This window comes from Cariama cristata, unplaced genomic scaffold (assembly GCF_000690535.1).
Source record: "Cariama cristata isolate BGI_N322 unplaced genomic scaffold, ASM69053v1 scaffold12233, whole genome shotgun sequence".
Taxonomy (NCBI): domain Eukaryota; kingdom Metazoa; phylum Chordata; class Aves; order Cariamiformes; family Cariamidae; genus Cariama; species Cariama cristata.
Window position 1 is genome coordinate 21,091 of NW_009607873.1, and position 13,642 is coordinate 34,732.

Sequence of the window (13,642 nt, forward strand, 5' to 3'; positions counted from 1 at the left end):
CCACCCCAAGGTGCTTAAAACTGTGGGCTGCTGCTGACAGCTTCAGCTTCATTCCCCCTGTGAGGCTTGGCTGAGCGAAGGGCAGCTTGGCTACGAGATGGCCGAGAGCCTCGGGGCGGGCAGGCGAGCCCTGTGTTTCTGGGCTTCTGACTTCAAAATGAGCTGAAAGGTGTGTGAAACCGGCCGCAGAATTTGTGTGCCCCTCTCCAGCTACACGCGGGATTTTTTTAAATTTTTGTTTAAACCTCTACTTGTGTCACACTTTGACCATAAAGCATACTGTGGTTGAGGGGTGGGGGTTAAAAGTGGGGTATTTGGGCAAGGTCTCTGCCAGTCCCGGTGCAGCTCTGGCGAGGACTGGGTGTGGGTGTGCGGCGGCACGTGGGTCTCCTCTTGACCCTCTGTTTTACAGCCTTCCCCTGAAGATTGAAGTGATAGAAAAAGACCTGTCCCGACTTAATGATTGTATAAACTTGAGACACAGATTGTCAGGGAGTTGCCCACAGTTGCAAAGCTTAAAAATGCGATCCCAGTTCTTTGCAGACTGTTGTTAACGGTAGTCGCCAAGGTGATACATTTCTCTATCAAACTACTTGGAATATGTTTTTATTTTTAAAGCAGTCCTCGAACTGCAGGCAATGAACCCATAAATCCTGTGGCAGCGTTGGTTGGGAATGCCTTTGAGCAGTGCAGCTTGCCCAGCCCCGTAGCCCTGGTGTTCCTGAAGCCTTACTTGGGAAGAAAGCGCCGGGGGAGCGGGGGCAGATCATTAGCTGCTGAGGTCATTGTTTGCTTCAGCTCCCTTGATAGGGACAGCCCAGCCTGGCTTGTAATGTAAACATAGTGTAAAATGTTTATCACCGGCTTTGTCACTTGCCTTATTTGTCAGGGAATCTCGATGAGAATGAGAAGTTTTCTGGTGCTGCGTAGTGAGTTGAGGGAGTTGCAAGATTTCCATAAAAAGGCAGAGCCCTTGCTTGGGCGAGCAGCGAGGTTCTGCCTTGGCAGCCGTGGGTTAGGCCTGGCCTTTTCCAGAGAGAAAATACTGACCTAAATCCTTCCCTGCTGGGGGTGGGTGGGAGAAGTCAACCTCTCTATTTGCATCTTTCTGATCTAATTTTCTTGTCTGATTCTCATTGTTTTATGCTGTAAAATGCTGAGAACGCAGAGGACGGGCAGCAGGAGCTTGTGCTCCCCGGTGCAGCTGGGAGCGGGCACGTGTGGCCGCGCTGTGTTTGTACCACAGTCCGTTCATCCTCTTCCTCTCCGAGCGCCGGCAGGCTAGCAGGTCTGGCTTTGGGCATCTCATAGAAACTGGGGCTGTCATCTACACTTGAGCGCCCAGGTGGAAAAATAAAAACTGTACCTGTTACTAAAGAGATTTCTTTTTTTTTTCTCAGGAGCATTTGGATAAGGGGAGCATGTTGCTGCTTTCAGAAGACAGTGTCATAAATTTGTATGTGCCGGTGTACTTTTAACGGTTGGCTTTTTTCCTGCTTTCCAGATCGTCACTATTTGAACAGACCACACCATGCGTGAGTACAAGCTAGTGGTCCTTGGTTCAGGAGGTGTCGGGAAGTCCGCTTTGGTGAGTTTTGGGAAGCAGTTCTGAAACCAATACACAAACTTCAAAATTGGCCTATCTCATCCCAGACAATGCTTATGAAGTGCATTGGCATATTTGTACTACTTTTAACATGTGTAGTGACTTCCATGTAGCCACTGTTACACTGCTGAAGTATCTGTGAACGTGTGTCGTGTTTTTGGAGAAGCAGCAGGCGATTAATTGCTGTTACAGTAGTCAGCATTTCATTTCTGCCTCCTGCATAGGTGTAACACTGGGAATGACTGGCTGGATCTAAGTATTAAAAACCCTAGGTACATTGGAAGAGCGAGTGAAGTCTGGCCGTGCGTGGCAGTGAAGTCGGGATGGTTGCAGCCTTGCACACCTTGAAGGCTGTGTGTTTTCCATTCTGGAGAGAAGCCGAATGAGCAGCCTGGACTGAGAACAGGGAGCAGAACGAGAAGTCCCCTCCAGCGTGTGCAGTGCAGAGGGATAAGCAGACCGATGACACTTTGCACTCCTTAAGTACTTGTGGTGTTCCTAATAAGAGGTTTACATAGCAGAGTTGATAGTAAAGCATTGTAAGAGAGATTTCTGTCACCTATTTATCACAGATCAGTCAAGCAGCTCGCTCCAACGAGAAAGGCGAAGAACTGGTCAAGTGTAAAGTTATCTAAACCAAGGAACTGCACCGTGTTCCTTTTCACCGAAGATTGTAACGGCAGACTAGCCGTTCACGTTGTAGACATGAAGGTGCTGCCTCTTGCACCGTTGTTTACTGAAATGGGCTGCTAATAATCTTGGTAAATCACCTGCAGCAGCCAGGTGACCGGGAGGAAAGATTATTCAATTATGTATCAAATTTGATAGACTATTTCAGAGATCCCATCCTAATCTTTACACGATGTAGGTGTAATATTTTTTTGATACGCTCTATTCTTCCACAGCAACTTAAGCAATCTGTGTTACTTTTTCCACCAGCACCCCCTGGGTCGAGTATCTTGCTTTTGTTCTGTAACATTGGAAGAATCACTGAGTAAAATAGGGCACTTATTAATATGCTGTACATAGAAAGTATTCAGCATCTGACATACTTGAATTTCCTTATTTGTGATGTGAAATCTGAGTCAGCATCCATCAGGGCCTTTTTAAAAGCTGAAATGCAAATACTTATTCTGATAAACAAAAGTTGAATTCTTTTTGACAGTCTAGATGCTAAGTAAGCTAATGTATTAATTCATATGCAACATTGATCCATTATGTTTATAACAGGACACAGTAAGTGCCAATGAGCAGCTAAGAGTGAATAATAGTTAGCTTTCAGATGACCGTCTGCTTATTTACAAGCATTAGCAAGGAAAGGTTACAAGGTGGGATTTAAAATAATACGGAGGTCACTTTAAAATGTCTTTCTTCAAACTGTATAAACTAAACTGTCTAACAAAGAGGCTGGTGTTCTTTTCAGTTCTGTGTTTTCATTGAGAGTGCAGATTACAATATGGTGTTCTTTCACTGCAAATCCTCCTTACTGTTTTAACTCTTCTGTGCCAATATGATGCTGATTGTGCCTTTTGGTAATGATGACAGGATAGCAGAAAAACCGTTACAGTTATTAAGGCACAGATATTTTGCAACTTCTTTGTTTCCTGTAAAGTAGTTTTCTCCCCATTTCTAATGAAGGTAAAAAATTTACTGGAGTGGCAGAGGGTAGAGGGTATTACCAAGAGTATCCAGTTGTGCAGAGTCTTACATAGCACTGGAAACTGGGGCTGGGACACACAACCCCCAAACTAAGGGAAAGTTATAAAAGTCTTGGATCCACACATAACCTGAAAACAACCCCAGATTTGTATCTTCTCCTTTGGCCTCTCTTTCCACCTGTAATCAATAAAAGTAAAGTATATCAGAGATTAAGAATATTACACGGTAAGATAGGTTATGAATGAAGTTGAATATAATCGTAATTGTGATTGTGTATAATTGGTGTCTCTGTGAACACACAAGCACCAGTTGAGATAACAAAAGTTAGGGCAGTGATTTATTAGAAATAAAACAATTTGGAAGAGAATACATGGGTTCAGTTAATTTTCTTACAGAGCAGTACTGTATTTGCAGATATAAAATAAGGCTCTGAGGGTTATAGTAGAAAGATGAAATGTCGTGAGTGGTTTGTCAGATTCTCGCGCCGGAGGCTGGTTCACTAACACGGTTCCCAGAATAGAGTGGTACAGATGTGACCGACGTCAGTGCCCCAGTGTTACCCTCCTAGCAAGTAGCAGCCGCCTTTGGACCCGCTTTGGTTAGCAGCTGTGCTAAGAATCCTGAAATATATAATCTGTAACCTGCAATTGTTATTGCTGGTATAACACTGTAATCCACATTAATAGCAGTATCTTATTGTAATGATCTGTTATCTGAAAGGCAGACTGCTACACCTGTTCAGTGTGACAAAATATTGGAGAAGCAAAGGCTGTGATTGTTACAGTGTAAAATAGGTTTATTTTGTGATACAGGATGATTTTTAAATGAGGTAGTACTAGAAATCTTTTCTTCTTATGTTAAAAGAAAGCAAGCCATGAGGTCAGTTCCCAGCATACAGCGAGATGTTCTGCATGTATCTGGCATATACCACTGTCTGAAGGCTTGCAAGGATTTGTGTTGCAGATAGGAACCTTCTTGTAGAAAAATCTCAGCCTTCTGCCCGAACAAAATACGGCTTCTCGAAACAGGGAGTGACTTTGCAGAATTTGTATTAAAAAGCTGGTGGAAAGTTCAGTTGGCAAAAAGTAGTTGGTGTGTTTGTTGATTTTTAAAAAGACAACATTAAGTGCTGGGATCTTAGCATTTAGTTTTACAAACAAACACCATCTTGTTTTACAAACATCAGCCAAACCTCCAGATGCTCCCGTGCTGCATTACCACGTTATTGCAGATTATCGTAGGTAAGAGCATGGGGACACGGGGCGAAGAGGAAAAGCAAGCTTTGCCTTGCAGAGGCCAAGTAAAGGTGCGGACTCACCGTAGCCAAAGCGGACCATGTACAGAGCTTGGCTGTCCAGAGGTGGGCCACGTCCGAATGACAGCTTGATGGGAAATGTCTAGAGTAGATTTGCTTTGAATAATTGTACAGGGGAAGAAAGACTTCCTCTTTGACATGAATGACATCTCCTCCTTTAATGGTTTAATACAAACTGAGTATCTGGAGACACTCCAGATCTAAGTTGCTGCTCTGAAATAATGTGTAATCCAGAGCAGCCCCACTGTAACTCTAATATGATTTGAACTGAAATGTGGATTTTCTACAATGTGCTTTTCCACAGTGTACAGATTGCCAGTTCTTCTGATTAAATTTCAAGTCTTCCATATTTGGTGATTTTTATTCTTCTAAAGTCACAGGCATTGAAGTAAAGGCATTTTTGAGGATATCACCTTTTATGAAAAAAGTGAGCAAGCAGTTTACATTTCAGAAAAGTTTTGAAAACATGCTTGAATAAAGTGAATCTTAAAACAACAGGAAGTATGCAAATTTTTATTTTAAAAAATTGAAAATTTATATGGCTCTTTCTCTGCTCCCCACTCCTGAATTTTAACAGCAGTGTTGGGGTTTGTGTTTTACTTTTTCATAAAGTGTTTCTTGGTAAATGTTACTGGTCATGTTCAGTTCACTTAATTTTTTTTCTTCTTTCCTTTCTCCCCAGACTGTACAGTTCGTTCAGGGAATTTTTGTTGAAAAATATGACCCAACAATAGAAGATTCGTACAGAAAGGTGAAATAACATAACTTTTATTTCTTTTGAGTCTCATAGAGCTTGCTTCTTTTTAATAATGCAGCAAAAGCTTACCAGAATGAGAAGGGGTCTTTTCTGAGAAAATGTTATGGCTGCATAAAACCGCAGCAAGAAGGCGGTGCGTAGGAAAGCATCGGTCTTGGAAATGGTTTCATGCAGATAGTTCCCTTTGGCTTTACAGAGTTCTTTACTAGCTTAGGGCTTCTGAATACAATCAGACAAATTGTATCAGCTGCTATAAAGCTGAATTATCAGGGAGTGACAGATTTTGCTATTAATTGGACCGCTCCCTAACTTAGTTCTATACAGCAAGAGGATTAAACCTCTATTACTCCATATAACCAATAGCTTTCACTTTAGATCTCCAGTGACTGGAGTTGAGGCAGTTTGAGGCTGCAGCTCCCCGCTGTGTGCCTGTTTCTTTGTTGGAGGTTACTACACCTGCCCAGAGATCAGTCTGGTGTATTTTCCTGAACCATCACCGATTTCCACTTCCACTGGGACAGGAGCTGTGGTGGTTGGCAGACGAGTGTACTGCCCATCCTCCTGCCAGGGCTTCTGAGGGATGCTTGGGGATAGGAACGGCTCAACCAAGCTAGCATCAGACTGTTACTCAGATCTGTTTGCTGGAATTTGACATATAATTGTATTGCCTCAAAACATGAAGATACCAATATTTGTTATGTGTATGCTACCTGTAGAAGTTGCTATAGAGGATATATACACCATTCATCACAGTAGGTTATATTACTGTAGCAGAGCAATTGCTTTTTGTTGTTTTCTTTTAGGAATGGCTGTTTTGCCATTTAGTTCAAATGCATTCTGCTTGCTTTGAAGGCATATAAAATTCTTTATGACCGTTTTGGATGCAGACTTGTAATCGCTGAGCACAAGTCCTTGTCTGGATCCCTGTTGCTGTCGTGTTACGTAATTCTATCAACAGAGCTGCTTTCTTCACTCGATTGATGTCAAGTAACCCATTGTTTTACAGATTAGCATAACTGTTACCATAATTAAAGGCACCAAAACATAAACCCAAAACTTGTGCCTGTGATAATTAAATGCAAATTGTGGTATGAGTTCTGCTGTTAAATTTATTTGACTTTCCTGGAATTACCCTCATTGGATCTGAGACATTTCTCAGTGAGTAGAAGACTTGCTAAGCCTGTGAGGATCACTAAATATTTTGCTTTTTCATTTCTTCCTTGCTCTGTTCTCCCCGAGCAGCAAAGAAAAGTTGAAGTTTAAGGTCCTTTGATTTGTAAGAGTGGATTTTATCTCACTTAAGTTGAGATGTTTACAATGAGCTGCTCATTTAAGCCTTTATAATCAACAGAGTCCTGGAGCAGAAGTGAGCTGACCCAAATGCCTGGTTTGGGGCGTAATTAATCCTCTAATAGCAGAGCCTCTCGTAGCGTTGGGGAAGTGCAGGTGGCTGGCTTGCTTATAGAGGTCTCTGTGGCAGAAGTAAAAATTAAGCTGAGATTCCTTTCAGACATTTTAGTTTTAACTGTGTTGTCTCTTCTCTTTTTTTTCCCCAGCAAGTGGAAGTAGACTGTCAACAGTGTATGCTTGAAATCCTCGATACAGCAGGGACAGTAAGTATAATTTCTTTTTCTAATTGGTATGGAGTTTCTTTTAAGAATGAGTTGAGATGTTAAGAATAAAACTTACACTACTATAATAATCCTTCCCAAGCGAAAACAATAGATCAGCTGCAATAATTTAAATTGAACGATTTTGTTGAATAACCCAAAACCCAGTGTGGTGAATGAACCTTCTGCAGCCCTGCCAGCAGTGTTGTGAACATGATCCCCAGGTGGTGCCCCAGTGCGGGGACACAAAGGTTGGTGCATCCTGTGCCATTCACCTCTTCTCTGCCATCCACCGCCGTCTCGCAATCAGCACACTGATACAGGACAGTTTTACACGTTCATTTCGCAAGAGGCCAGAATACACAGACACAGATTGAAGCCAGCTCCAGGCAATGCATAGGGATCGCCTCCCAGCATCTCACATCAGCCTACGTGGAGAGGATTTCATCAGTAAAGATTTTGTACCTGTCGGGGAATGCTCCTCTGCCCAGGGGATGCCTCCCTGGCGCTGCCCTGTGCTGCTTTGGGAGGTCCCTGCCGTTCCAGCCCCGGAGCGCTGGGGCCGCGCAGCGACTCCCTTTGCCGTGCCGGTGTCCCTGACCGCCATGCGGAGTCCTGCCGCTAAGGAAACGGACCTTGTCGGGGTTGAGTGCACATCGCAGGGGGAGGACGTGCTTCCTAAAAGTTAGTTAGTTTTGTTTAGAAAGCTTTGAAAACTACCAACAGCAATGCAAAGGCGTGGAAACAGAAATCGTTGTTACATGGTTCTGGTAACGCTTCCTTTCACAGGCTCGGACAAAGGCGGCTCTGATCTGGTACACATTTTCCAGCCTGCTCTTGCCTTTCATTGCATTGAGCCTTTAAGCCATTTTCGTGCTAGAGATGACTACTATGTAATTGCGTGTGTTCAAAGGTGATTAGGCAGTGACTTCCCACGCAGTCGTGCTCACAATAAATCGTGAGTGTGTGACACCTAGGCCTGTTACAATAACATGTTAGAGGAGAAATTGAATTTCAGTCCATAGCTGTTGTCTGGGGAATTGGTCTGATGGCAGACTTACGCTTAACACCATATCAGAAAATAAATGGAAGATCGCTGCAAAATATGCGGGCCAACTCTTAACACCTTGTGTTATGGTTTGGGGCATACAACAGTCCATCTGCAGATATATTTTTATTGCTGCTCTTGCTCTTTCTCCCATTTGTTTCAAGAAGGCTTTTTCTTTATTAGGGGGAAAGAAAAACAAAGGGAAGGAGATGTGTTGATGCTTTTATTAAATTTGCATGCTTCAGTGGATTTCTGTAAGGGGTAAAAATGTAAATGCATGCTGTACAGCACTCTAGTCTCCATTGCAATAAAAGTATTCCTTTGTAAATGTTCATTAGCTGCATTCACTAGCTAATTACTTTCAAAAATATTTGATTACAGGAGCAATTTACAGCAATGAGGGACCTCTATATGAAGAATGGTCAAGGGTTTGCACTAGTATATTCTATAACAGCACAGTCCACATTTAACGACTTACAGGACCTGCGGGAACAGATTTTACGGGTTAAGGACACTGAAGATGTGAGTAGACTTTTTTTGCTTCTGCAAATGGTTAAAATGTTGTTTGTAAGTAAACATACAGGAATTCGTGAGAAAAATTTCTTTCTAAGAATATTCTTTGCTGTATAGCAAAAGTTTGTGTTGAAGTAAGTTTCCTTAGCATTGTTGATTATTTTCAGTGTTTTTATTTGAGGTCCGACACCTGCTAAGGGGCATGATGAAACCAGATTTTCCCATGTACTGGAAGTCTAACAGTCTTTGGTAATGGTGGGATTGGATTGAAAACAACTTTTTTTTTTCTTCCTTTTAACTCCTTTCCAGTGTTTGCATTTTCTTCTTTCAGTGTGCTTTAGCGGTGCTTTATTTCTCTCAAAGTTAAGAAAAAGTAATAGTCGAACTCACAATAATGACGTTTCTAGTAAATCTGCAACTGTCTTACAATGGAGACTAACATTGCTCTTCCCAAATGTCTGAAGCGGAAATTGAAGTACAAAGCCGTGAGGTTTCCTGAAGGTCAGCTGTTCTGGAGCAGGGTGGTGTTGAACGCTGTGCTCTCTGTGCATATGGGTCATAATCCAAGTTAATGAACTTCAACGGCTGTTCTGGAGCAGGGCGGTGTTGAACGCTGTGCTCTCTGTGCATACGGGTCATAATCCAAGTTAATGAACTTCAACTGCAAATAGAAAGGACACGTTCAGCTTATTGACCAAACTCTGCTTTGTAATTTAAGCGTCATTAGTATTAACAGCTTTTTTTTTTTTTTTTGCAAATTGCTGAATGTTCCTTTATTTTTATTTCTCTGTGTGAGGGCAGCATCAGTACGGGCTGGGGGGCGGGATGGGAGCCGGTTCCGTCGCCTCTGCTCTGGCTGCGGGAGCCGTTCGTTAGATGAAGTAGCCCTCGGTCCTGTTGCATGAAGTGGAGATTCCCTTTCTGCAGCTGTGCGGAGTCTCTTGGTTTGTGAGCTCTGCTTCACTCAAACCCATCCGAACCAGAACTTGTACGGGATTTTCGGTGGTCGTATGAAAATGATCCCTTTCTGAAGGGAGGGAGGATGTTGAAGGGTCTGTGGCTGCGGTCTGTCGCTCCCGTGGTGTGTGTGTGCGAGCAGGAGGGTTCAGCTTTGCCCTGCGGGCGTGCCCGTCCGTGTGAGCGGCGGTGGCACTCTGCGGACCACCCTCACCCTCCGAGGCTTTTACACTCTCGACAGTTTTCTTTGTTCCTTCTGTCATTTGACAAAATCTGTAACCCAAAGGAAATCATGCAGTTGTGTGAAGTGAATCATTAAGAGACTCTGAAAGAGTCTCAGCTAGTGACGCAAGGTTGTAACTTGGGTTGTTTAAAACCCTTTTTAAAATAAAGAAAGATTACATTCAGGTGGTTTGCATTTAGTTCTGTTTGACAGAAGAAAACCATTTACCATATTTCCAGTTCAGGGCCTTAGTTCCTGTAACTGGAACTCCTTGGTGGGCTTTTAACCTCTAAAGATGTGATGTAGGTGAGGCTGGAGGTGGCTTTTGCCATGGTAGCCCTGTGGCTGGTGGCCATGTGTGGGAACTCTCTCTCTCTGCAGGCTTCCTCCAAAAGACACTGAAATTAATTTTTTTCTTTTGCCTACCAGTTGGTAACGTATTCAAGGGTTTGCCACGAGGAGGATGAACATTTTTTTCCACTGACAGCTTAAAAGTAGCCACTTGCCTTTGATGCCAATTGCTTTCGGGTTGTGTCAGCCGCGTTCTGGCTCCCCAGCCCCCGGCTCGCAGCCCTGGTCTCCGTCCAGCACTCCTCCGTCCAGGGGAGCGGTGCTGATCGGTGGATGGGGCTGGGACACCTATTTAGGCCAAATCCTAGGTAAGCCATGTGCATTGTATTTAAATAGCCATTTGGGAAAATGCAGTTTGAGCAACGAGCGGAGTGTGCCGGGGTGGGATGAGCACAGCCCGCAGCTCGGCTGTCCTGGGGCTGAGGGCATCCTCTCCGGGCTGCTGCTTGCTCTTGGATCGTCGTTGTCCCATGTCCTGATCACCTGGTCTTGAACGGCTTTGGTTCCCTCCTGGGTTCAACAAGCTGAACTTCTATTTATGCAAAACTGATTTTCATTTAGGTAGGGATTATGGTTTCATAAATCCCTGGTAACGTGAGTCCTTTATTCGCCTCTCGCTCAGAGCCCAGCGCTTCGCTCAGCTGCATTCACTGGAGGGGAATTTGCACCGTAAGCTGGTCAAGTTCATCGGACAATGGGGACTGTTGCTTTTGGTTTTACTTCAGTGATTTGATTTAATTATTAAAATGCATTTATTTATTTTGTGTTAAGGGGATGTTACTTGTTGAATCCAAGCTTGAGAACCTTTTGAACTTTTAAGCCATGTTTTGCTGAGTTAGGAAAATGCACTCCTTCCTGTATTTAGTTTCAGAATGTGTCTTTTAGAATCCCAGTACTTAAACCATTAAATTATGTATGTCTAACAGCGTTTAAATTCCAGTCTTCTGCATGAAATAGTAAATGAACAAAAGCTAGTTGTTCATCAGACTCCATTTTTGGCTCCATGATAGACAATTACTACCTTTTGAAATAACCTTATACAGCGTTTCACATCTTTCAAACCTATACTGTTTACCCATCCAAGTATCACTTTTTTTCCTATTATTTCACATCTTAATATAATTTTTTTTTTTTTTTTTGCTCTAACATGTTCAAAACACATTTTCATATTTTGGTATGAGAAAATTTCTCTTACCTATCTAGAAAACTGTAAAGAACGGGCTTAAGCTGATAGAGTTGTAAATATCCTGTTGGTCTCTGATGTGAAATAAGCTTTTTTGGATTTGTCTCATCTGTGTTGTGACTTCAGGTTTCTGATGTAATAAGTAAAACTTACTTCTCAAAAATAAAAATGTGATCATTTTCTAATCAGTATGGCTGTGAGTTTTAAATACAGAAGTTAATCTCGAGTGTAGCTGAATTGGGAAGACACTACAAATAGTGACATGGAAGTAGATTAAAAATGTACAGTGTGTTGTAAATTACCAAAGGAAGTGGATGATGATTTATTTTCCAGCTGGAAAGTACTCATTTTCTGTTCAAACAATTAAACGTTTCAGGAAATGGAGCAGGGTGCACACCCATTATCAGCAGTTCTTTAGTTTTTTTTTCTACTCTGACGAAGCGTAAGGGAAACAGGATGCTGCCGCTGTTGTGTGCACGCAGAGCGCTGCCGTGCGTCCTGCGGATCTCGCTGTGGTCTCGCCTTTCAAAATCCGCCTTAGCTCTGGCTGTATCATCCCCTAAGATCTACGAGATGCAGGTTGTAAAAGCAAACTTCGGAATGATCTGTAACCCACAACGCTCAGGCGTAGGAAGTCCTGAACTGCGTATCTGTCTCCCAACTGACTGGGAAAACGTGCGGGCTGGGCTGGGTGCCCCGGCTGGGTGGCCCTTGGGCAGGGTCCTGCAGGAGCGGGACCACGCTGTGATCTCATCACCTCGTAGCTGTGGAAATGGCACCCGAGGGGAGGAAGTTTTGGTTGTTATGGAGGTTTTTTGGGTGTTTGCTTGTTTAAGGTCTTTTCTACCTATTTGTGACGTCTTGGTGGGCTACAGCCATGGTAGAGACTGCTTGAGAAGCAGAGAAAGCCTTCTGAAATTATGTTTCAGGACGTTATCTCTAAGATATCTTAATACTGTTTTTAATCTTTTTGCCCGATCTCTTTCTCCTGAAAGAGTTTTAACTCAGTATCTAAACATAACTGATGAGAGCAAGTCTCCTGCTGCTTACGCTCACCGATGCTTACTCTGATACTTTCCGCGACAAAGGGATTTATAACTTAACGAGTGCAGAGGGCACTTGGCTCTCTGCACTGCATCGAGCAAACACAACCGCAGCCCCTGTGAGAAACCGGGGAGCTACAGCTGAGCCAGGGACCCTTCCTTTCTGTTGCCCCCTGGGCCGTTTGTGGGAGGGCTGAGCAAGCCACGGGACCCCTCCTTTCTTTGGAGCCTGATGCAATCACATGGGTAATAAGCATTTACTACATCAAGGTCGTTTTCCTACAGTATTAAATTTCTCTGTTTTTCTGTAGGAAGTGTCACAAGGAATATGGTTTCCCCAAGGCACTTTTTTTCCGTATGAAAGAGCAAGAAGGTGACTCACCCAGACACTTTGGAAAGCCAACGGCTTAAGGAGAGGGGCCAGAGGCCCTTTCATCATTGTCTTGAACAAATGATTTGCCTGTATTTGCATCATGGGTGCAAGATGAATCTTTTGAACGTGTATCAAATGTTTAGTTTAATATTGCATGGGAATATTTATTGGAAGTGATGTGCTTTCAGGAGCTGAGCTGCTAGGTGGTCACTAGTTGGAAATTTTGATTATTCTAAGCTAGTAAATATCAAGCACAGCGTTTGTGCCTTTTGTGGTGAACATCCTCTCTTCTGTGTGTACGCAAAACGTCAGTAGTATGGTACTGTATTGAGATGAGAAAGGCAGATGGTCTAGTGCACAGGGCTGTGGGAATACTTGGCTGCACAGGACTATTCCTCTTTATTCCATGCCCGGGGCAGTGCTTTGCAAAGGCGTTTCCATTTATTGTTGTGTGGCTTGACAACAGGTTGACAAGACAAGTCAAAGGGCCTGAAACATATAATGTATGTCTTAAAACACGTGCTGTATGTTCTGTTGTCCGAAATAGGCTAAGTTGGCAGGCAATTTAGCCTGCTGTCACATGAAAGACCTGAAATGCATTTCAGTAGTAAATTAAGTTTTTTGACTAGAGTGGTGTTGGATGTAGAGACCAGAAAATAAATCTTTACTAACTTAAGATTGTGCTGAAATATTACCATTTGGCTTTACAGTGTCCTCCCTGTGTTTAATTCTTAGTGAACCAGGGTGTCTATAGTATGGACTTTCTTCAAACCTTTCCCAGCAGGCGTCTAAATTCCAGTCCAGTCTGTCAACTCTGCTGAACTTCTGGGTTTTATTGTTTTTCATACTGTGTAATTTTCCCCTCTCCACGTGTGCCGTTGTAAGCCGTAGCATTACAGTCCGTGTTGTACGTTAACGTGCCGATGCATCTCTTGTTCTTGCTTGTCTCCTCTCCAGGTTCCAATGATTCTGGTTGGCAATAAATGTGACCTGGAGGAAGAGAG

General features: G+C 43.2%; 1 protein-coding gene across 1 annotated transcript in view; it reads left to right on the forward strand.

Annotated features, from left to right (window-relative positions):
- The first annotated feature begins 1,522 nt into the window (after positions 1-1,522).
- RAP1A (RAP1A, member of RAS oncogene family) overlaps positions 1,523-13,642 on the forward strand; it is an 18,031-nt gene continuing 5,911 nt past the window's right edge. Inside the window, 6 exon segments of the mRNA XM_009696909.1 lie at positions 1,523-1,588; positions 5,263-5,331; positions 6,894-6,950; positions 8,377-8,517; positions 13,596-13,640; position 13,642. The exon segment at position 13,642 is cut by the window's right edge and continues 113 nt beyond it. Of these exon segments, the coding sequence (XP_009695211.1) occupies positions 1,532-1,588; positions 5,263-5,331; positions 6,894-6,950; positions 8,377-8,517; positions 13,596-13,640; position 13,642 (370 nt within the window). The 5' untranslated portion in view covers positions 1,523-1,531.